General features: G+C 43.7%; 4 protein-coding genes across 6 annotated transcripts in view; 3 read left to right on the forward strand and 1 right to left on the reverse strand.

Annotated features, from left to right (window-relative positions):
• Positions 1–36: 36 nt before the first annotated feature.
• On the forward strand, positions 37–6,836 carry LOC116394726 (uncharacterized). The gene is made up of 7 exons (XM_031868011.1): positions 37–141; positions 357–431; positions 1,053–1,196; positions 2,236–3,695; positions 3,840–3,908; positions 4,990–5,282; positions 5,924–6,836. Exons 4-7 carry the CDS (start codon positions 3,494–3,496, stop codon positions 6,782–6,784), a joined length of 1,425 nt encoding a protein of 474 aa, XP_031723871.1. The 5' UTR covers positions 37–141; positions 357–431; positions 1,053–1,196; positions 2,236–3,493; the 3' UTR covers positions 6,785–6,836.
• Positions 6,837–7,149: 313 nt separating this feature from the next.
• LOC116394727 (GTPase IMAP family member 7-like) lies at positions 7,150–11,146 on the forward strand. The gene is made up of 2 exons (XM_031868012.1): positions 7,150–8,230; positions 9,578–11,146. Exons 1-2 carry the CDS (start codon positions 8,167–8,169, stop codon positions 10,570–10,572), a joined length of 1,059 nt encoding a protein of 352 aa, XP_031723872.1. The 5' UTR covers positions 7,150–8,166; the 3' UTR covers positions 10,573–11,146.
• A 260-nt stretch (positions 11,147–11,406) lies between these two features.
• Positions 11,407–14,626, reverse strand: ccdc97 (coiled-coil domain containing 97). Its single transcript, XM_031868013.1, has 7 exons — positions 14,239–14,626; positions 13,965–14,141; positions 13,684–13,843; positions 13,430–13,518; positions 13,125–13,311; positions 12,898–13,021; positions 11,407–12,365 (listed from the first exon to the last, which is right to left on the reverse strand). Exons 1-7 carry the CDS (start codon positions 14,389–14,391, stop codon positions 12,218–12,220), a joined length of 1,038 nt encoding a protein of 345 aa, XP_031723873.1. The 5' UTR covers positions 14,392–14,626; the 3' UTR covers positions 11,407–12,217.
• A 1,000-nt stretch (positions 14,627–15,626) lies between these two features.
• LOC116394553 (myocardin-related transcription factor A-like) overlaps positions 15,627–20,000 on the forward strand; it is a 32,584-nt gene continuing 28,210 nt past the window's right edge. For 2 of the 3 annotated variants that reach the window (XM_031867728.1, XM_031867731.1), the window contains exons 1-2: positions 15,828–15,952; positions 17,575–17,754. In XM_031867728.1, the coding sequence (XP_031723588.1) occupies positions 17,613–17,754 (142 nt within the window). In that variant the 5' untranslated portion in view covers positions 15,828–15,952; positions 17,575–17,612. Of the gene's footprint in view, positions 15,718–15,827; positions 15,953–17,574; positions 17,755–20,000 lie in introns of those variants that run through there. The other variant, XM_031867729.1, reaches the window with a different exon arrangement.

The raw sequence follows: 20,000 nt of genomic DNA on the forward strand, positions 1-20,000 counted from the left end.
TGTGTGTGTGTGTGTGTGAGCAGGGACAATGGCCTGTGGATGTGTACATTCTGCATATTCAGAAAAAGTCGAGTGTATTTATACTCTGAGGAGCTGGAAAGAGAAGCAACCATGTTGTGCCAAATATCCAAACGCATACTGGTGAGTAAACTGTGTGACTCTGTCTTTATAGCATAATGAAAAACAATGAACAAAGGTAAAACATGTTTGTTCGTCTTTGTCCAGCTTTGTTGTCCCTGTTTTTATATATACCGGAGTCAGATTCTGTGTATGCGTAAATACTGACTCCCACTAAAGCTGAACCTGTCCATCTGTCACACCGCCGTCACTCATCCCTTTTTCCCTTACATCAACAGCAATGCCAGTATCTCCTTCTGTGTCTGTGCAGTGCTGATGAGGAACACACATTTGCTGCGAACCCATGCCTCTATGTAAGTCTTTCTCTCTGCCGTTCCCATGCACTGGTTAGCTGCCTTGCTATTCGTGACAAATAGTGTCAATCAATTAAATGTATAGCTGTCAAAGTGCCCTCAACTATTAACAGGTTAGAAGAGGGCACACTGCCGGCTTTAGCTCCGTCTCCTCTAGAGATTTGGGGTCTCGCATATTTTTCCGCTTGATGTTCACAGTAAAAATGCACAGTGAAAATTATCTTTTGACAGTATATATTGTCATCATATCAGCAACATTGCTACAGTTTTGATTTATATACCTGAAGGACATGTCACAGACATGCCACCCTTATTTTTAACTTCTTGTTTCAAAATAAAAGCCCTCTAGCGTCTTTCTGTGGCCATAATCCCGTAATTAGCGAACACAAGGCTTTTATTCTGAAACATTTGCAGGGCAGTGTTCTGGAAAATGCGGTGACTTGCTCTATGAATAGAGTACCAGCTTCTAAATGTGGATTGTTATAATTATTTACAAATGAGCACACACTTTGTAATCCTTCTTCCATCTTTACTTATGCAAATCTGGAACTGATGTAAACAAATGATAAAGGTGTTGCACAGCGTTGAGTACCTCATTCATTTGCTGCTTGGCATCCTCAGTTGAATGGCTACTCCACCGTGATCCAGACTCCGATGTGGCTGGGTCATATAGCAGACAAACTCCAGAAGAATCTCTACCAGACCGTTGGAGAGTTTGTGACCGACGTCCAGCTCATTTTCTCCAACTGTGCTTCATACAACCGGGTAAGAGACAAGTGTCAGTAAAAGCCCTTTAGATCAGTGGTCCCCAACCACCGAGCCGCGGACCGGTACTGGGCCGTGGATCATTTGGTACCGGGCCGCACAGAAAGAATAAATATTATATTATTTCCGTTTTATTGATTATCAGAGTCTGAAAGAAGTTTTATTTTGAAAAGTGACCGGATTCTCTCGCAATTTCATCCGCCTGTGCCTCTGACACATGTCAAGACGCTTGTCTCGGTCACGTGATACGTTACCTCAAAAATTAAGACTGCAAACTAGCGAAAATGAGTAAATAACTTTTGGAGAGCTTCTTTGCAAAGAGGGAAAGGCCACTAAGGAGACAAAAAAATTGCCTTTAACTTCCAAGAAAATGAAAGCTTCATTTAACAGACAATATCAGGAGTCTGATTAAACATCAGGAGTAATTCTGACGCGCCAAACCCGCTCTGTATATGTGGCGACAAAGAAGATCAGCTGCTGGAGATTGTAAATGACGGTGGTCTTAAAAGTGTGTTTGAGACAACAACTCTGCTGGTGTTTGGATTGAAATCAAGGCTGAATATCCTGAGATCGCCACTAAAGCACTGAAAACCCTGCTTCCATTTCCAACATCCTCTTTGTGAAGCGGGATGTTCTGCAGTGACGGCAATCAAAACTAACTTACGGAGTCGACTGGACATCAGGAACACACTTCGGGTGTCATTGTCTCCCGTTACCCCCAGATGGGACCGTCTCGTTGCAGAGAAACAAGCTCAGGGCTCCCACTGATTCAGCGTTATTGTGAGTTGTGTTTATTTATGCATTTTATATTTGTTTTCATGCCGATCGTATCATTTTATTTCGTCGTGTTTTTCCGCCACACCTTGAAGGCCGGTCCGTGAAAATATTGTCTTACATGAAACCGGTCCGTGGTGCAAAAAAGGTTGGGGACCGCTGCTTTAGATGACATGCAGGGTCAGGAGCTTTCATCAGTTAAAAAGTTAAGATGAATCTTTCTGGACATTTTATAGTGACAACTGTCTGTTATGTTCTCTTGCAGGACAATGCTGAATTCCTCGCCAGGGGCAACAGACTGAAGGAGTTATTTGACAGAGAATTTAAGAGCGTGCTCAACATCAGTGAATAGGCTGGTGACAGATCAGCAGTGTTCTGTTGTCAAACTCAGAAGCGGCTGGGAAAAGGTTAAGCATGTGTAAATATGCCTGTGGTACCTATCTTTTTAAATATAACCCTCCTATGTGGTTGAAATATCCCGAAAGAAATGATTCCTAATCAAGAGAATGCAAGGGACTTTTACTTGAATTATGACAACACGTTTCAATCTATAATTCTACTACAATGCATTAAAAATAGATTCTTCACTATTTATTGTCATTACTCATAAAATAACCGAATGTTTAACATTTCAACACCTTCCATACGATCATGCAGCCAAAGTGCTTTACAGAGCAAGATTAAAACAGCACACATAACAAGTATTTTCCCTGTGTGTTGTTCTCAACATTCTTTTTATTGACATGTTTCTTTTAATTTATTTTTTATTATGGTGTTATGCCACGTGTGAGGAGGGTTTCAAACTGAATGTATTGTAAAAGTCAGTATTTGACTTTGCGTTTGTCTGAAGCAGTTTGCATCATGCAACATTGTCGCTGCACAGTACTTAAAGTGCAATTAATTTGCACTTTCTCTTTCTGTCTCGATCTCTAATCTGTGGCTTGTGGATTTCTGTTTTTAAAATAAAAATAGTAGCTTGTGTACATCTTCAATGACATGTCTTCTTTCCATAAACCTGCCTCTTAAAGGTGAAATGTGAAGATGAAACCTAAACTTTTAATTCGTATTAGAAATACACATTTGCTGTTAAACTGACAGAATGGCTCCTCTTTTATAAGTCATGACATGATGGAGGTTAAATCCTGATGATAATCTAATTCTAAAGCTTTTACTGTTTACTGCATTCGCCATAGTATGGTATCTGCGGCCAGCTGACGTCACTGGCACAGTTGCCAGCAGCAAATCTGTGCGGAGAGCTGCGCAGCCGCCCTGCGCATCCGTCGGCCGAGGTGGACAGCGCAGCCATTTCTCTTCCCCTCGTGAAAAACACACGGGGGATGTGGCGTCTGTCCGTCACGCACCTAACTAACCCGGCGCGCGCGTGGGGTAGTCATGACGTTAGCAGCGCACACCGGGGCTGAACACCATCACCGACCGAGACCCGCGAGCTGCAAACTTTCTCCCGATTCAACGCCTGCGCAGACAAAACGGCCTCTCTGCTGCTGTCTGTTCCCGTGTCGGCCATGGAGGGGAACCTGCAAGGAGGCTGCAGCGACGTCGCGACAATGCATGTGAAGACCGAAGCGGTCGACGAGAAGACATCTGCGCTGGTTGTGGGCAGCCGAGAGTCGCCTGCGCCCTGCGGAGATACCGCATGCAGAGGAGGAGGAGTGGATCCGACTGCAGAGCAGCTGGCTGGCACCACAGCTACTCCCGTGTTGCTGTGTGAGTGCACACATCAGCTGGTTTATTATTAAATTATTTTATTTTGGGGGTTCATTTCTATCTAATATTGAGATCAGCATGCGCCATCTTTTTAAAACATCTTTTAACACAATGTGTACCACTTATATGTGTCCCCACCATCAGATCCTGTGAGTACAGACCGCTTCTTCACCACAACAGAGGATGGAAAAACGTACCTGAAGATCGCTCCAGGTGAGTGGATCACACTTACTGTTGTGATTGTTGTCACAATACAGAGTCTATAGATTCTGAATTTCTCACACATTGCCTTTGTTGTGTTAACAAACCTAAAGATGCTGATAGAAAACCTTTTTTCAGTTTGGCTAAAACTTGTGGAAATAAAATTCAGTGGCAGTGAGTTTTTTATTTTTTAATTAGTTCTCAAGCTCTTAAATGATGGTTTTCAGATTCCAAAAACTTTCATAAATTGGAGCTTTCTGAAAGCGTATACAAATTTTTCCATTGTATTTCATGTTAAAGCCTCTTGAAACTGGGTTTAAAATCTTTTTAAAAAATTCCACAACAATAAATATCCATGACCAAATAAACAACAGCAAAGTTTAAAATCAGCTTACGCTGTTTTATATTCACATGTTTTAATGCTCAAGGAACAACTCCCAACAACTGTCCTCTGTCTGCAAATGTTGCCTATCCTGATTGGAGCACAGGAGTATGTGACATCATCTTTTCCCGCCCACATCAGACCAGCGAGAAGAACAAAGGAAAAACAGAAAATCAGTTTCGAAACAATTGAAAACAGTTCTAACTTTGGCAGACATTAATGAATTAATAGAGCTAATAGAAAGATGCTGGTTGAGAAAATATGTTCATGGGCCCTTTAAATATATTTCAGTAGACAGGGTTCATGCACATTTTTACCAATATTTTTCCAAGACTTTTCCAGGCCATTGAGACAAATGCGTTCTCTGAAACGTCTGTGTATACGTGGGAAATAAAAGGTCGGAGTCTTGACGTTACCCGACGCAGACAACAACATAACTTCAAATGACGTGACTGATCTTCCCAAACATTCCAGTCTAGTTTAACCAATATGCTGTAGATCTTAAAGAACCACATATCCTCTCTTATACAGGAAGTGTGAAGCTAATTTCCATGACTTTTCCAAAACCCTCTGGGTCTCCAGGCCTGGAATTTCTACTTTCAAAATCCATGACTTTTCCAGATTTTTCCTGACTGTACGAACCCTGACTATATCTCCTTCAAAACCGTTTACATATGAGGAATAATAAGTCGCCTGTGTCGTGTCCTCTAGCTTCAGCGATGCCACCCGCCCCCTCAGAGAAGACGCTCCCCTCCAGCTCCGATTTCTCCTCCAAAGCCGTGTTGTGTCTGATCGAGGCCGTCGGGCGCCGCTGGGGCCTGTACGAGACCCGGGAGCGCTCGCAGCTCTTCCAGAGCGTCCAGGAGGAGATGGCCTCCAAGGGCCACTTGCTTCCTGTTGAGAAGATCCGCCGCAAGTGGAACAACCTCATCGTCACATACAAGAGGGTTAAAGACCGCAGCCGGGAGACGGGACACGCTAAAACATCGTGGGAGTTCTTCGATGTGAGTGTTTCCTTCCAGAACTGTTTTTTTTCCACACAGGGAAAACCACCAGACACCTCTTATAGTTTCTGACCCAGCGACAAAGTTCCAACCCCAAACCAAGTTCACCCACGTTGTTCGCTGTGTTGTTTTTTTTCATGAGTTCGGGAGTTTTTATGAGTTTGCCAGGTATACTTCACCTGAAAGACAAAAGTATTTGACCGTTTGCTAAACCACCGTCCTACAACGGACGACTGTGGCTAAGTGGAGAGCAGGGCCGTCCTTCAATCAGAGGATTGGCGGTTCGATCCCCGCCTTTGCTAGTCGCATGTCGATGTGTCCTTGAGCAAGGCACTTAACCACAAAATTGCTCCTGTAGCTGTGCCTACGGTGTATATAGATATCTATAGGATAGGATAGAATCTGAATTGTAAGTCGCTTTGCATAAAAGCGTCCGCTAAATGACTGTAATGTAATGTACAATGGCAGCAGCTGTGCAATCCTAGCTTAGTAGGCCTGTCCTGCCCGTCTTTAAAAAGTCGGATAGTGGAGCTCCAGGCGCGATGCTAATGCTGAGAGATCATCTGATCTGGCTGCTGCAAATAACTTGGGTTGTTTGTTTCCTCTCTCCATCTCTTTGTGTCGGTCTCCTCTCACTCTAGCTGATGGACGCAACACTCTGCGACACCGTTGGCACTCAGATCGTCCACAACAAGAGACACAAAGTTTCCGCGCTGCCCGCTCCTCTGGCAAAGATCGCCGCAAAACCGCAGTTCCCGCAGCCCACCACCATCATCCGCCCTAATGGGGACTTTGCTTCGACTGGTGGGGCGGAGTCAGCGGGTCACCGGGCCACCGGCAGTCAAGTCATCAGCAGCGCTCCTGTCATTAGCTCAATGACCACGGCGACCGTCAGCCCGACGAATGCTCCAGAGCTCAAGCCCCTGATCGTCCTCAACAGCGATGTTGTTGCAACCAGTATTCACTCAGCCACCATTGTGCCATCTCCATCTTTCATCTCCTCACCTTGCTTCACAGGGACAGGTTCTACTCTCCCTTCGCTTGGCCCGAAGAGCAACGCCGACCTCAACGCGTCGCCCTACGCAGGCCGCAAAGCTCCGTCGTTCTCGCCAGGCGCCGTACCCTTTCGCCTCGGCAGGGCGCCGCTGAGCAACAGTAACAATATCCTCGGCCTCTCCTCCTCCCCCTCTTTCCCGCCTACTTCCTCCTCTCTCACCTCCTCCACTTCCACCTCGTTGTCTGCGACATCCCTGTCGGGGAGCGAAGGACAGAACCGGAAAGGGGACGCCACGTCGTCCCAGGAGGTCCTGAAGCGGCAGGAGGAGCAGGCCTACCTGGATCGGGTGGCTCGCCGCAGGGTGGAGGCCAGAGAGAAGAGGCGCGAGAGGAGGGAGGTGCGGATGGCCGAGTCCCTCGGCAGGATAGCCACGGCCCTGGAGCTGTTCTCCTCCAAGCAGGACACAGTCATTGCCCTCCTGCAGAGACTGGCTGAGCGGAAGTGACGGAGGGGCAAAGCAGGATCTTATTAAAATTTCCTAATCCTCTGAACATGTAGTGCCCCCCCCCCCCCCCCCCCCACCTCTGAGTTCCATAATGCTACTGAAAAGGGTTCCACTCTCCTGATTATAGTGTAAATGAAACTTTATAAAAATCACACAAGCTGCTCTCTTTTCTACATTAAGCATAAAGTGAAATGGGGTGCTTAATATTTTAGCGCATTACAGTTTTCTTCACTAACATCAAATAAAAACGACCTTTTTGAACCTTCGGTTGATTTCAGAAGTTTTGTCGTGCAGTGATAATGATAAATATAGGTTCACATTGTCTCAAGTCTTAATTTAGAGTCAATACCGGGGCATCCTGATGGACATTGAAACAGTTTTTGGTCTCTGCAATAATTCCTCCTCTCCATACGGGCCAACAAGACGTGTCTCCCTAATGCTATTCCCATGTGTGATAACTGATTGGGGGCAAAATCCATAGTGCATGTTCTGTCCAAAAATACATTATAAAGTCAGGCAGAAGCTAGTATGAAGCTTTAGCAGTTTGTTTTTGAAAAATCAAATATCCTACTAAGTTATAGTCTTTAGTATAAAATCTCCCTCCCATTTAGGCTTCGGATGAACTCTATAATGCATGATTGTGCAAACCGAGTACTGTGGATCTTGATTCCCATCACTTCACTAGAAGGTGTGGCCAAGTACAGGCAGGAGGAACAGCTACAACCAATGAACACGTAGCCATGTTGTTTATAGATAGACTTGAGAGACTGCGACTCTATCCTAAAGGCAGAAGGTCCTGTCTACCCGCTGTGGATCTCTCGAAGGCTTTTCATGGACCTCTAGTCTCTAGTGGACATTTTGCCGCACAGTTTATCTACCAACCGATTTTTGTTTTGTTGGAAGTTTTCCTACAAAGTACTACTTATGTCACTATGAATTGAAATTGTTTTCCTGTCGTTGACCACGTGACCCTCAGAGTTCACCAACAAATTCAAGTTTATTCCATAGTCAACTGTATACACACACACAGCATGTGACTTTTATTTGGTTTCCATCAATAAACCAATAAAAAAGAAAGGTTTAATCATGTTAGTGTACCATGAAAGCACTGTAGATGCAAGTTTTACTGTCGTACTTTGCTTTTGTAGGTCATTGAACAGTTTCCAGCCAGTTTCTAGTTTTACAGGTTTTACATAACCTCTAAAACTTTAGTTAGTTTAGTGTCCTGCCCTCATTACATTTCCTCTTACTTTTACTTTCTTTCTCCTCGGCAGCGGCTGGAGAAAACTGGACCGACCTGAACTAAAGAAACCAATAACAGGCCCTCTTCTCAGACACAGTTTACCAGAAAGCGCTGTGAAAGCTGACATTATACAGGCATAATGTCGGTTGACAGTTTGAGTGAGAGCAGCCCTAACATGCCTGATGCAGAGCAGAAGGAGGAACGTAAGTATAGAAATTAAATATTATTTCTCAAATCTTTTAGTTGTTCTTTGTTTGCCCATAAAGAGAAGTGCCAAATGATTTGAAATGAACTGAACTCCATTTAAAAAGGATTTTACTTCAGTTCCACGGGACAAGCCATCACTTTGTTTCTCATCACAGGAGTTTTTAGTCACATGTCTGACTTTCCTAACAGCTCTCTGCATGTTGAGCAGCTGCAGGCAGGTCTGGATTAGACCGAGAGGTTAGCTGAGCTTTTTATTTCTGTCTTTCCAAGACTGAAGCAACTCCGAAGGCAAACTGAGTAAAAGGCACGTGCTGTCACGTATTGTCCTTGATTTCTTATCTCAATTACACTTAACAGCAAACAAGTATTGTCATCTTATTTGCTCTTTGCTGGTATTATTAGGGCCCGAGCACCGACGTAGTCGGAGCGGAGGACCTATTGTTCTAATGTGTATTATTATTATTATTATTATCGCGTGTCTTTTTATTATCGTGTGTCTTTCATCGCAAAAAGGAGGTGCTTGGGATACTGGAAAACTTTTGAAATTTGGCACGCAAACCAGAATTTGCGAAAATTGATTGGTCTGATTGGGGTGTCCAGCTGCGAAGTATGAAATATTGTCTCGATAGCGCCCCCTATTGAGTAGCCCCCAACATTGGGTTTCACCTAGCTGTATGAAATTTGGTAGGTATGTGGATCGTGATGGGACGTACAAAAAATCCTCTTGGAATTTTACTACAGCATGCATATCTGTCTTCACTGCATTCCATCTTTGTAGCCGGTCACACCACATTCTAGCATCCTTTAAAACAAAAAGCAGTCGTTTTAATAACACGTAATGCTGACTAATCTGACTGCTCTCCTAAATCTTCATGGTTTGATTTCTCAAACTTCACCACAAAACAATTGCCGATATATCTTTGCATTATCTTCATAAAACTCAGTCCAGCACTGCATGCATGGGACGTGCAAGTTAAAAACACTTCTGACACCCTCTGGTCCAGACATGCACCGGCTGGACGGGTATTATTGAAAGGTTTTTTAATGAGGGCAATATTTGTGGGGATACAGTGATTTGACACTTAAAAATGAAAGTAAAGTTGCTACTTCTGGCTCCCATGATTCACATCAAGATTGTTTGTAATATTTATATGACTATCGCCCGATATATAGAGTTTTCAAACACCCCACTACCTCTCAGTGTTAGCCTCAAAGATCCTGCGTTGGTCAGGCTAAAATGTTCACCATAATACATGGACATCCAAGCAAATGTGAGAAATGAGAACGACCACCTTTTACTGTGCGTTGTGTAGTAAAATGTCTTCTGTCTGTTGAATTCACAGAGCCCCTGAGAATCATGCTTCTTGGGAAGAGCGGGGTCGGCAAGAGCTCAAGTGGCAACACCATCCTCGGGCGAGAGGCGTTTGTATCGGACATGAAGCTGAAGAGGGTCACTAAGTACTGTGAGAAGGAGAGCGGGACGGTCAAGGACGTGTCTGTCGCTGCGACCAGGGGAGCTCGAGATGTGCCCGTCTCTGTGATTGACACACCGGGCCTTTTTGAGACGTACCGCAACAAGGAGGTGGTAATGCGAGATATTCTGAAGTGCGTCAAACTCCAGGAACCAGGACCTCACGTCTTTGTGCTAGCACTCCCTGTAGGAAGGATGACGCAGGAAGATCAGGATACCAACAAACTGATCGAAGCAATGTTTGGCCCCAGAGTGTGGGACTACACCATCGTGCTGTTCACGCATGGGGATCGCTTGGGTGGGAAAACGATAAACGACGTCATCAAAGAGAGCGATGACGACCTCCGCAACTTCATACGCAAGTGCAGCGGCGGCTTCCACGTCTTCGACAACAAGACCCCAGAGGACCAGAACCAGGTGACGAGCTTCGTGGCAAAGATCCAGACCCTGGTGTCCCTGAATGGAGGGGGCCATTACCAATCGGCCCTGTATCCCAAACCGGAGAGGAGGATTAGGGAAAAACAGGAGAGCCTCCTGGTGGAGGGAAGCACTGAGATCGGTCGTAAGGAGGGACGGCTGCTGGAGCATTTCAAGGGGGAAGAGCTGGAGATGAAGAAGAAGGAGCTGTGGAGGAAAGAGGAGGAAAAATCAAGAGTGGACGCAGAGAATTACATCCGCATGTCCTCCTACATTCTGATAGTCATCCTCTTCCTGGGAGGAATAGAACTGGTCGCTTTGGCTCTTCAGTTGCCAAGTGTGACCCTTCTGGTGGGAATTGTGATTGTCATTTTGATTTTCTTCAAGAAATCTATTTGTCGCCTGTCTATTTCAGGGAAAATACCATGGCTTTCTAAGAAAATTCAATAGGCGTAGGAATGAATTTGATTACAAATTCTAGAAACAGAAAAAAACATGTTTTTGATTTGATGGATTTCTCCCTCTCCTGTGATTCAGACTCAATCTACTGTCATGTAACACAACTGTACAACTTGCTAGTAAAAATGTTATCATCAATAAGTCTAAGTTAAAAATGCAATGATTTCTTTCAGCAATTATTCGGTTTGTTTTGTCAAAGTGACTGTAAATGTGACGTGGTGCCCTCTGGTGGCAGCTTCATCAGAATGTCTTGCTGGCTGAGCTCCACAGTCAGCTGAACCTCATCGTGGTGATTCAGTATTGTAGTGGGAGTGTGCTCCACTTTGTTTGGTTTCTTTTTTTCCTCTGTTGAGGGACAGCACAGAGGTAAGCCGCTGCCTTGTGATCAACTGTCAATAGTTCTGGTGATAAGATTGAAGTCTTCCAGTCATCAACGTGTATGTATAATAGCTACTGTATGACAATTTAGCTCAGCTCGGGGGTGTGAACGTCATAATACTGCCCACGTGAAATGAGACCGGGAATAGGTCGAATTAATTTGTGGAGGGATGCTGCTTCTTCAATAAATTTTAATCTCAAGATGTGTGTCCGCGTGTGCTCTTTGTTAATAATTTCACCGACTACAATCAAGAAAGGCTTTAACAGTATTAACATTTTAATTCTAGTGATTCTGTTCTGTAACCTCGGTCTTATTTGTCAGCAGACAGTTGATGCGAGACCTTTATCTGCTACCTCGTCGCCAGATATCAAACCTGAAATCTTGACTAAAACCGGAGACATTGGATCAACCAGTGATCCCACTGACAACCTCAACACTGCATTAATTGGTCATAATTATTATTGTTGGGCAGCTGCAAGGCAATGGTCGGCCATGCAGTCAAGTCAGATCAGCTGTGCAGTTCTCCCAAAATCTGGCTAGAAGAGGCTTTTTTAAAAACGTTTTTTAAAAGTGAAAGCAAAAATGAGTCCCTGTCAGGGTTCCGGGCCACTTGATGAATATGGACCCAGATGTAAACTTGAACTCTTAAATTCTCAAAACATGGCCTCTGTCATTGTGACAGAAGATGATAGTACCGTGTACCAGCCATAGAATGAATGTAAATATGTAACCACATGATCAAAGAAGTACAAACCAGAAGTGTAGTTTGTGAAATAGCATTTTATTATCGATGAAGCTGAAAAGTCAGCCAGAAAACTTGACTTATCGGAGACATGACTACATTTGTAACTTCAAATGTGCTCGTCTCAGCTTTTGGAGACGCAGATCTCACACATTGACCTAAAAACTAAATATAAAAGAAGTACATTTATTTTCTGTTTTTTATGATAATATATGTCAGCCAACACTTGATCTCCTCTTGTAAGGTAATTGGGTCCTTGTTCCTTGTTCTAATGTTGCTTTTCATTTGATTTGTTCATGACGTAAATAAGGTGAATAGTAAACCGTCAGTCATAGGGTAACTAAAGGGCTCTATATTTACATTTGCAAAAGACTCCGAAACAATATTTATAACCAGCTGTGTTTGCATTGGTTCAATGTGTAAAATGAAAAAACAAATAGAATACATATCCTTAATTTGTACATTTGTATTTACAGATCAATCAAAGCAGTGAGTTGTTACTTCTACTACAGACGCTATTCCGTCATATTTTCTCCTTCATCATCATCATTTTCCATCTCCTCTTCTTCCTCCTCCTCTTCGTCATCTTCATCAAAGTATTTATCCTCCGCATCTCTGCTGACTATGTCCAAGTTGTCGTAGTCTGGGTTCTCGTCCACCTCACTGTAATGGACACACGAACACTTACGATGCAGTCTTTCAAAGCAACACAAAGCGTATGGTGACATCCAGTCACTTTTTCTGTTGACCACTTTAACATTAATTCACTATTAGTTAGCAACTATGTTGTCCCTTTATTACTTTACTTGCAGGCTTGAGTGATCAGGACACCAGCATTTGCAATGTGTTTACATTTGAGAATTGGCATTAATAATAGAAAAATACTCACTGTTTAAGTACACATTTGATCTCAATGTTATAAACACCTTAATAGCTACAAATCTCATGTTTTTCTGTGCCACTGTCATCTCTAGAAGGCATTCAGAGTTGTATTCAAAAGCTCTCGAAACGTTGTCACTCAGCAGTTATTTACATAGATTATCAAATATCTCTCTGTTTCATTAGAATAAATCCAATTTTTTTTCTTCTATTCAGTAGATATTTATATCCGTGATGACACACTGTTCCATGTCTGTGTAACACAAATGCAGCCTTTACATCGTATGAATGCCCATTAAGTGGTGGTGTGGCTGACCTGTAGTTGAAATCCTTGTCTTTGCCGTCTAGGAAGCGCTGGTGCATCTGACTGATGAACTCCTCCCTGAACAGGGCCTTCTCCTCTGGGGTGGGCTGCCATTGCTTCTGCTGGAAAGTATAGCCTGCAGTAGAAATACAGAGAGAGAGAGAGAGAGACGCATGCTGACTGACAGAACCGTAAGAGCACAGAAGCTACGTTTATTGTACAACTTCAGCCTCTCTCACCATCGTCCTCATCCTCCTCCTCCCGTGCTCCGTCCTCTCTCTCCTGCTCCTCCTGCAGGCGATTCTGGATGAGACGCTCCTGGTAGGAGCTGAGGAGGAGGTGGGCGAGCCCTCCTGTGCCTCCCGCTGGCGCCCCTGGTCCCACCTGTGCATCGTCCTGCATGGCCTCCTGGGAGCGCTCCAGCACCTAAAACATATACGTCATTCAGAAGTTACTTAAAAACAAACAAACACAAACTGCCTAAACTGAACTGCACATTATGAAATGGAGCTATGACAGCTCTGGCACGGCATCAGGCTCTCACCTCCTCATCAGTCAGGTACTGGCCGATATATTGTTCATACAACAGCGGCTCCCTTATCCTCATCTGCTCCTCACTGAAATACTCACCCTCTAGAAAGGGAGGCAGGGCAGAGGAAGAGAGGGTTGAGGCACAGTTGATAGGGAAAATGAGTCATCGGTCTTATTGAGTCTGGACAATTCTTGTACTAAAGAAGTCTTAACTGGTATGAATCAATATATTCTTTGTTTGTTTGTTGACAAAAATAAAGCCCGTACCCCTCTGCAGGGCCCTGAGGGCGGCGTAGCGCTGGTTTCGAACCCTTGTCCTGTTGGTGAGCGCCGCAGCCCGTCTCTGTATCACATCGCTGTAGTGAAGAACACGTGGATCTGAGAGGACGTGGGCAAACGCTGACAGGTTCTGGGGCTTGAGGCAGACCTAGATATAGGGGAGGTGGGTCAAAGTACTTTGATCAGCTGCTGCCCGGATCTCACACACACACACACACCAGTGTGTGGGTAAATAAACACATACACATATTGAGCTGTGTTACACGTACATGGTACCTCTCCAGGAACACCAGCGGTCTGCTCCTGTACTGATGCAGCAGCTCCTCTCTGCGCTCCTTCAGGGTCAGTTCAGCATCTCCTTTCTGCTGGCTCTTCACTCGGCTTCCACTCATGGCTATGGCGTCCACCATGGCATTCACACAGATCGTCTCAGCCTGGCTCACGTACTTTGTGACAAGCAGACACACAATCAGCAAATGTTTTGCATTGTACACACAGCAGAGACAGCGGTTAAGTTGTGGCCGCTGATGATGGTGGTCTCACCCGTGTTTCTTGTCGCGGCTGCTGGGCCTCCGTGGGGCGTTTAAAGTCACATATTTGGGACAGTGTCACGGGTTCTTCCGGTGAATCACTCTCGTCTTCACTCTCACACGAACTCGGTCGTGTTTTAACTGGAGGATCGATTTCACCCCACATGATGAACGGTTAAGCTAGCGGTGAATTAGCTAATGTTTATGTCCGTTGTCAGATTATCTTGATTCTAACTTTACTGTAACATTAACATTAATGAATGTGTTGTCAGAACAAACCGAAAATGGATGTCTCTCGATGTAGTGTGAACATTCCCACGTGAGAAAAAAAAAATAGTGAATTACAGGTTTATTACACACGTTCGTTTCACTTGTTTAGCATTAGCTTTGTTTTGCCGCCATGTTGGTCCGTCTTAAATATTGGCCTCCAGTTCTGCGACCGAAAGAATGGTTCCCCCCTGGTCGCCGACGCGCCTGTGTTGTTGATTTTGTCGCCCTCTCGTGGTTGCTTTTTGACCATAGCAAGAAGGGGAAGAATATTTATAATAGTTTCTTGAATATTGATTCCAAATATGCGAGATGTCATGACTCCAAATAAGGTTCAGATATTTTATGACTTCTTCTTACATTTCTCAACTGCATAAATTAATTACCACGTAGGATATCTGGAGCCAGGTCGTAATCCAACACACCAAGTGTGGGCAGAGTGGGAGAAATGGGGGTTTGGTTTGGGGCCCTCACAGCTCATTTTTTGACCATACACACACATACATACACATTTGATAAAATGTCAAGATGATGCTCAGGGGGATTTCTCCCTCTCCCTTTAATTTGTTGAACCTTTCACCACCTGGCTGCTGTATTGAAAAACACCAATATATTTTCATCTTTAGGCTATTTAATTTTTCTATCTACGATTTGTATTATACTTCTGCTTTATGTCTTGTGACGTCTGCTTTGGAAAGGTGCTATATAAATAAACTTAATTTACACTAACAACCTACGAAGTCAAGTAATGTCAAAGCTGTACATAATGGCAAATGTATTTATTTTATTTATATGTCTTAAATCCCATGGGCTCCCTAGTGTATCAGTGCTGACGCATGTTGGCACCCAAACAATGCAATATATTTGTATTTTAAGTAAGAGACTAAACGTCGTAAGGGTGCATCCTCTTATCAGGACAGGTGAGTGTTAGGTAAACCTTTCACTGTCGATCCAAGAGGAGGTGCCACTCCCACCGAAATAAAAAGGACTAACCCTTTATATCCGTGTGACCGCTTCACTTTCATCACGAGATAAGTGCTACGGACAGACAACCATGGACTGTATAGAATAAGCAGACAACTGACATATGAGACTGTCTGTCTGGTCGGTCTCGCGTCCACGGGGAATTTTGTCGCGGCGCGTGGGCTCTGCGCCCCCCGGAGGAAGTCTCTCGTGATGCTGCGTGACAACACCGGAGGTTAAGCGGTGTTTCTTCAAAACAATTGTGAGCATTATCTCAAAGTTTCACTTCCTGTTATGGTAGACAATAAGAGTTGTATTTTGAAAGTTTTTTAACAGGAAATTATATTTTGTCCCACCCTGGTTGACTTCACAAAGTGTATCGCACAAACTTGTCAGCCTCCCCGGACTAGCCCAAAACTCCGCTAGTCTTTTGTTTTGTAATCCGTTTGAAGCAGGCAATAACATGGGAACCATGCAGGAACAAAGATAGTGCCACGGTACGTATTCACAACACAAGTGACTGCACTGCGTGCGTAATGCAGCGCTGTTGCATGCTCGCTTTGCGTGTGGACCGCAGACTGTCAAGTCCTTGTTGACAGCAGCTGCTGCTGCTGCTGGGCCTCATTTTTACGTTAGTTATTGAACAACAAACTGTGGAAGACTGTCTTTATTATCATTGACAGTTTAAATCAACAACAAAAATGAAACTCGGTGTGTTCACTACTCTTTGTTAAAATGGTTAATCCCAAACTCTGGCTGTAAATCTGAGTAAAGCTATCCACTTAATGTCTTTATTGCTTTACATTCTTCTTACGTCCGGTCTTTTAAAAACATACACAGTCTTAGAATAAGACAAAAAATACTCTTTAAACTGAATTATGCAACTACTACAAAATCAAATGTTACAGGGAGAACTTTTATTTGGAAATGTTTTTAATTGACTGAACAGGGTGAAGAGCGTGCACTCGATGCATTGTTTACATTCCAACACAAACACGCCGGGATATTCTGGAGCTACATTAAGCCAGTGAAGTGAGTCACAGTGCTGCTTTTGGTGGGACGAAAATAACAGCTGCACCGGTTTAATGATGCTGCCTCTTCAAGTGTTTTTTTTTGTTGGACAATTAGCTACATTTTGAAGCAACGTTGTAGGAAGACGATATTTCCTCGAGGTAATGAGCTGACACGAGCTCTCTCTCAGGTCGAATCCAAAATTGGTAAAAAAAAAGAAACTGTAACATGATCGTGACTCTTTGCAGCCATTGTATTTATGAGCATTGCTCTAATTTAGGTGCAAAATCTTCTTCTTTTCTTTTGTTTGGGTGTCAGAGTTGTGTGTGGTGACTCATTCTCTGTTCAAGTTCAAGTCGTCATTTTAACCGACAGAATCCAGGTTTGTCAGCTAAAGGTTGGAAGACTTCCCTTTTTGAGAATGAGAAACTGAGAAAGAAATAATCTGCGTTTCTTTCCATAAATGAGTTCGAGCCAAACGGAGTATTATCCAGCTCATAATATTTCATGTTTGACATTAATGGCATGTTGAAGTTTTTCGCGAGATATAGTGATGACAAAGTGGCTTTAGCTCAGTTTATCATCGTTTTTGGCAGCTTTCAGGAGCCAAACCTTGTTGTGTGTGTGTGTGTGTGTGTGTGTGTGTGTGTTTCCAACCAACTGAACAAATGTTAGGGAGTACTTTATTTGACAAAACGCATGTGATCCTTTTTTCCTGTCCTTAGATAAATAGAGATGACAAAAGATGTGATTGAACTCTTATACAAGCTGCATAACATTACTACATCAACACACTTTGTATGGCACTAATAAAAGAGTCCTCTTTTATTCACTCTTAATATCTATGCAGTGACCAACTCACACGCTGTTAGTAAATCATAGAGGGATATAGACATTAATCAGATACTGAGAAATATTATATAGAATATTGATTATCTTGGAAAGATAATTATATTTATAACTATCTTAACTTTGTTAAGATATTTGTCCAATACACACTGTTTCCTATTTAGAAGAGGAGAAGTGTGTATCTGTGTGTGTGTGTGAGAGAGAGAGAGAGAGAGAGAGAGAGAGAGAGAGAGGCCTCATGTGTTTCTTCACTTCCTAGGTCAGTCTGCCAGCCTCACTCTGAATCCCCCGGTAACCATGGAGACCTATTTTGGGGAGCGACCAGATGCAGGTGTCTTCATCCTCAGCAGCCCTCAGAGTGAAGCCGTGGCCAATGAGCTGCAAGAGTTGTCCCTGCAGCCCGCCCCCAACCTGCTGCCAGTCAGCCAGAGGAAGGATGGTAGGTGGCTTTTTTTGTTTGATTTTTTTACACTCCAAATGAAACTGCTTCTAACTGTTTGAAGATGCAAAAGATGTAAATGCTCCCAGAGGGGGGAGAGGGTGTCTTGTGTGCCGGTGTTTTTACAGCATCTGTAGAGCTGCTGCTAGCTGCTGCTGGAGTTTACATTTCAGACATACTAGGTCGCCCTTCCCATTAACTCATTATAAACAGCTAGTGCCGTCTTCCAAGTGCACCCAGTCTCAGGGGCGAGCTTGCTCACGCACAAACTCGCCTCAAACTCGAGGAAAAGGACGTACACACGCTGTATTTCAGCGAAGTGCACTTGACTAAAGAGCAAAGTTGACCTTAAACTTGACCCTAAACACTCAGACGTGTGTGTATACATGAAATGCATCATTTATTCTTAAAGGAACGCCCCCCCAAAGGATGATACTCTGTTCTAGCTGTGTAGGCTGCAGACAACATTGTTGAAACTGGGTTCAGATGTAAGGACCCATGCCCTTTTACACCTGGCATTAAAGGGACCCTGTGCAGTTTTCTGCCACTAGTAACACTATGCAGAAATGCCTTTTAAACATTAATATTGCAGACCATCATGTTTGAATTGAGCAGCCCTGTGTACGGATAGGGATTGCATGTTAATGATGTAAATAGGGTCCGATTGAACCCGCAGCCTCTCTCTTCCTGGGATCTCAGCCACACCCCCAGAGGCAGTGTCCAGCCCAAATGACTTGCAACAGACCTGCTCTATAGTATATTTAATCTGCACAATAAAGACGGAGCCAGTGAACAAGTAGAGTCGTTTAAAAACTCAATCCCTGCTAATCAGCACATCTAATGGGGGATATTTTCTTGTTACTCACTGAATGGCCTTACAAGGGCACAACAGCCAGACACTGTTTGTTAGTGTTGAAGCATATTGCAGTAAAAGGGGTGTAATATGTACGGTATTTGCACACTTGTCTGGCATGATAGCTGTAACTCATATAGACATTTGTTCACAGTTGAATTGTCTCTAGCTGGAGGCAGTGAGCTGGTGTCTTGTTGTGGGTGCTTGGATTTGATGATGCAGTTATTGCAAAAGAATATTGGTATTTATGTGCATTTAATATTGTGGCAATGTGTTCCATTACTTGAAGATCTGAAGCGTGTATTTGTATAGAAATATCTTTCTGTTAGCGTAACATCATGGAGAACTATTTTTATTCTGTCATGACTCATGTGTAGCCTGGTTTGACTCATTTAACCCCATGTTAGGTCACTGTAAAAGAGGTATTTATAGCACTGTTTTCCACTGCTTTTTTCCATTCAGTGGAAGGTCTTATGCATTAGCGTTTGACCAATTAAAGTAAACTCTGGAGCAGAAATAAATATTTAATTTACGCAGAGAGATCCGGAGAAATCACAATAATAAGACAAAGGACACGGTGCCTTAAGTGTAAACCCTTTTTCCACTGAATGGATGAAGAACGAAATCTTATCTTCCTCTCGCTCTCTTTTTCTTTTCCTCAGAAGGACACAGCGCGGGGATGTTGTGTTTTGCTTTTGTCTGTCAGGAGTGCAATATGAATGTGTCTGCTACAGTAAGTAAACAGTTGACACAGTAATCTGATACATGTGGGCAAAGGACTGTACCAGTTAGACTGGCAAGCCCGGTGGAGCCCTCTATGTTAAAGTATGTGCATGTCTCCACCTTCTGGCCAATACAAGTACTGCAACCAGCGCGGCTCTCTGTGAGACAAACTCACGTGAACCCACGGTTCATGAACTGCCACTTGGACCCAAATTTCATTGTAGTCCCATTCAAATCCTGTGAATCATCCCTGAATAACCCGTGTGTGTGTGTAAGGTGTGTGTGTGTGTGTGTGTAAGGTGTGTGCAACCCTAGCCCCACTGTGCACAGATGACGAGGTTCTGGATTTAGCGATGACGCCAGCTGGTCCTGCTATTTAGACCAGTTGGAGAGAGTACAGAGGTTAAGAGCAAAGAGAGATGTAATATCAGAGGAGGGTTGGTTGAAGTGAGAAACGGTAGTGGGGTATAGTGGGGAAACTGTGGGGGCAGGAGTACTCAGGAGGAAGAAAATAGAACATGAGGAAGAGTTCCTACGTGAGTTTGAGAAGCCTCTGTGTGCATATAGCAACTTAAAGGAGCAGTGTATAGCATTTAGGGGGATTTATTTGCAGAAATGGAATATAATATTCATAACTATGCTCCCATTAGTGTATAAAGACCTGAAACTA

The sequence above is a fragment of the Anarrhichthys ocellatus genome, unplaced genomic scaffold, assembly GCF_004355925.1.
Source record: "Anarrhichthys ocellatus isolate YVR2014 unplaced genomic scaffold, GSC_Weel_1.0 scaffold40, whole genome shotgun sequence".
NCBI classification, from domain to species: domain Eukaryota; kingdom Metazoa; phylum Chordata; class Actinopteri; order Perciformes; family Anarhichadidae; genus Anarrhichthys; species Anarrhichthys ocellatus.

Coding starts and splice junctions, on each gene's coding strand:
- LOC116394726 (XM_031868011.1), top strand. CDS start 3,494: ATGGAGGGGAACCTGCAAGGAGGCTGCAGCGACGTCGCGACAATGCAT. Junction 3,696..3,839: donor AGCTACTCCCGTGTTGCTGT/GTGAGTGCACAC, acceptor CCCCACCATCAG/ATCCTGTGAGTACAGACCGC. Junction 3,909..4,989: donor GTACCTGAAGATCGCTCCAG/GTGAGTGGATCA, acceptor CGTGTCCTCTAG/CTTCAGCGATGCCACCCGCC.
- LOC116394727 (XM_031868012.1), top strand. CDS start 8,167: ATGTCGGTTGACAGTTTGAGTGAGAGCAGCCCTAACATGCCTGATGCA. Junction 8,231..9,577: donor TGCAGAGCAGAAGGAGGAAC/GTAAGTATAGAA, acceptor TTGAATTCACAG/AGCCCCTGAGAATCATGCTT.
- ccdc97 (XM_031868013.1), bottom strand. CDS start 14,391: ATGTGGGGTGAAATCGATCCTCCAGTTAAAACACGACCGAGTTCGTGT. Junction 14,142..14,238: donor AGCCGCGACAAGAAACACGG/GTGAGACCACCA, acceptor CTTGTCACAAAG/TACGTGAGCCAGGCTGAGAC. Junction 13,022..13,124: donor GGAGGAGGATGAGGACGATG/GTGAGAGAGGCT, acceptor TTTCTACTGCAG/GCTATACTTTCCAGCAGAAG.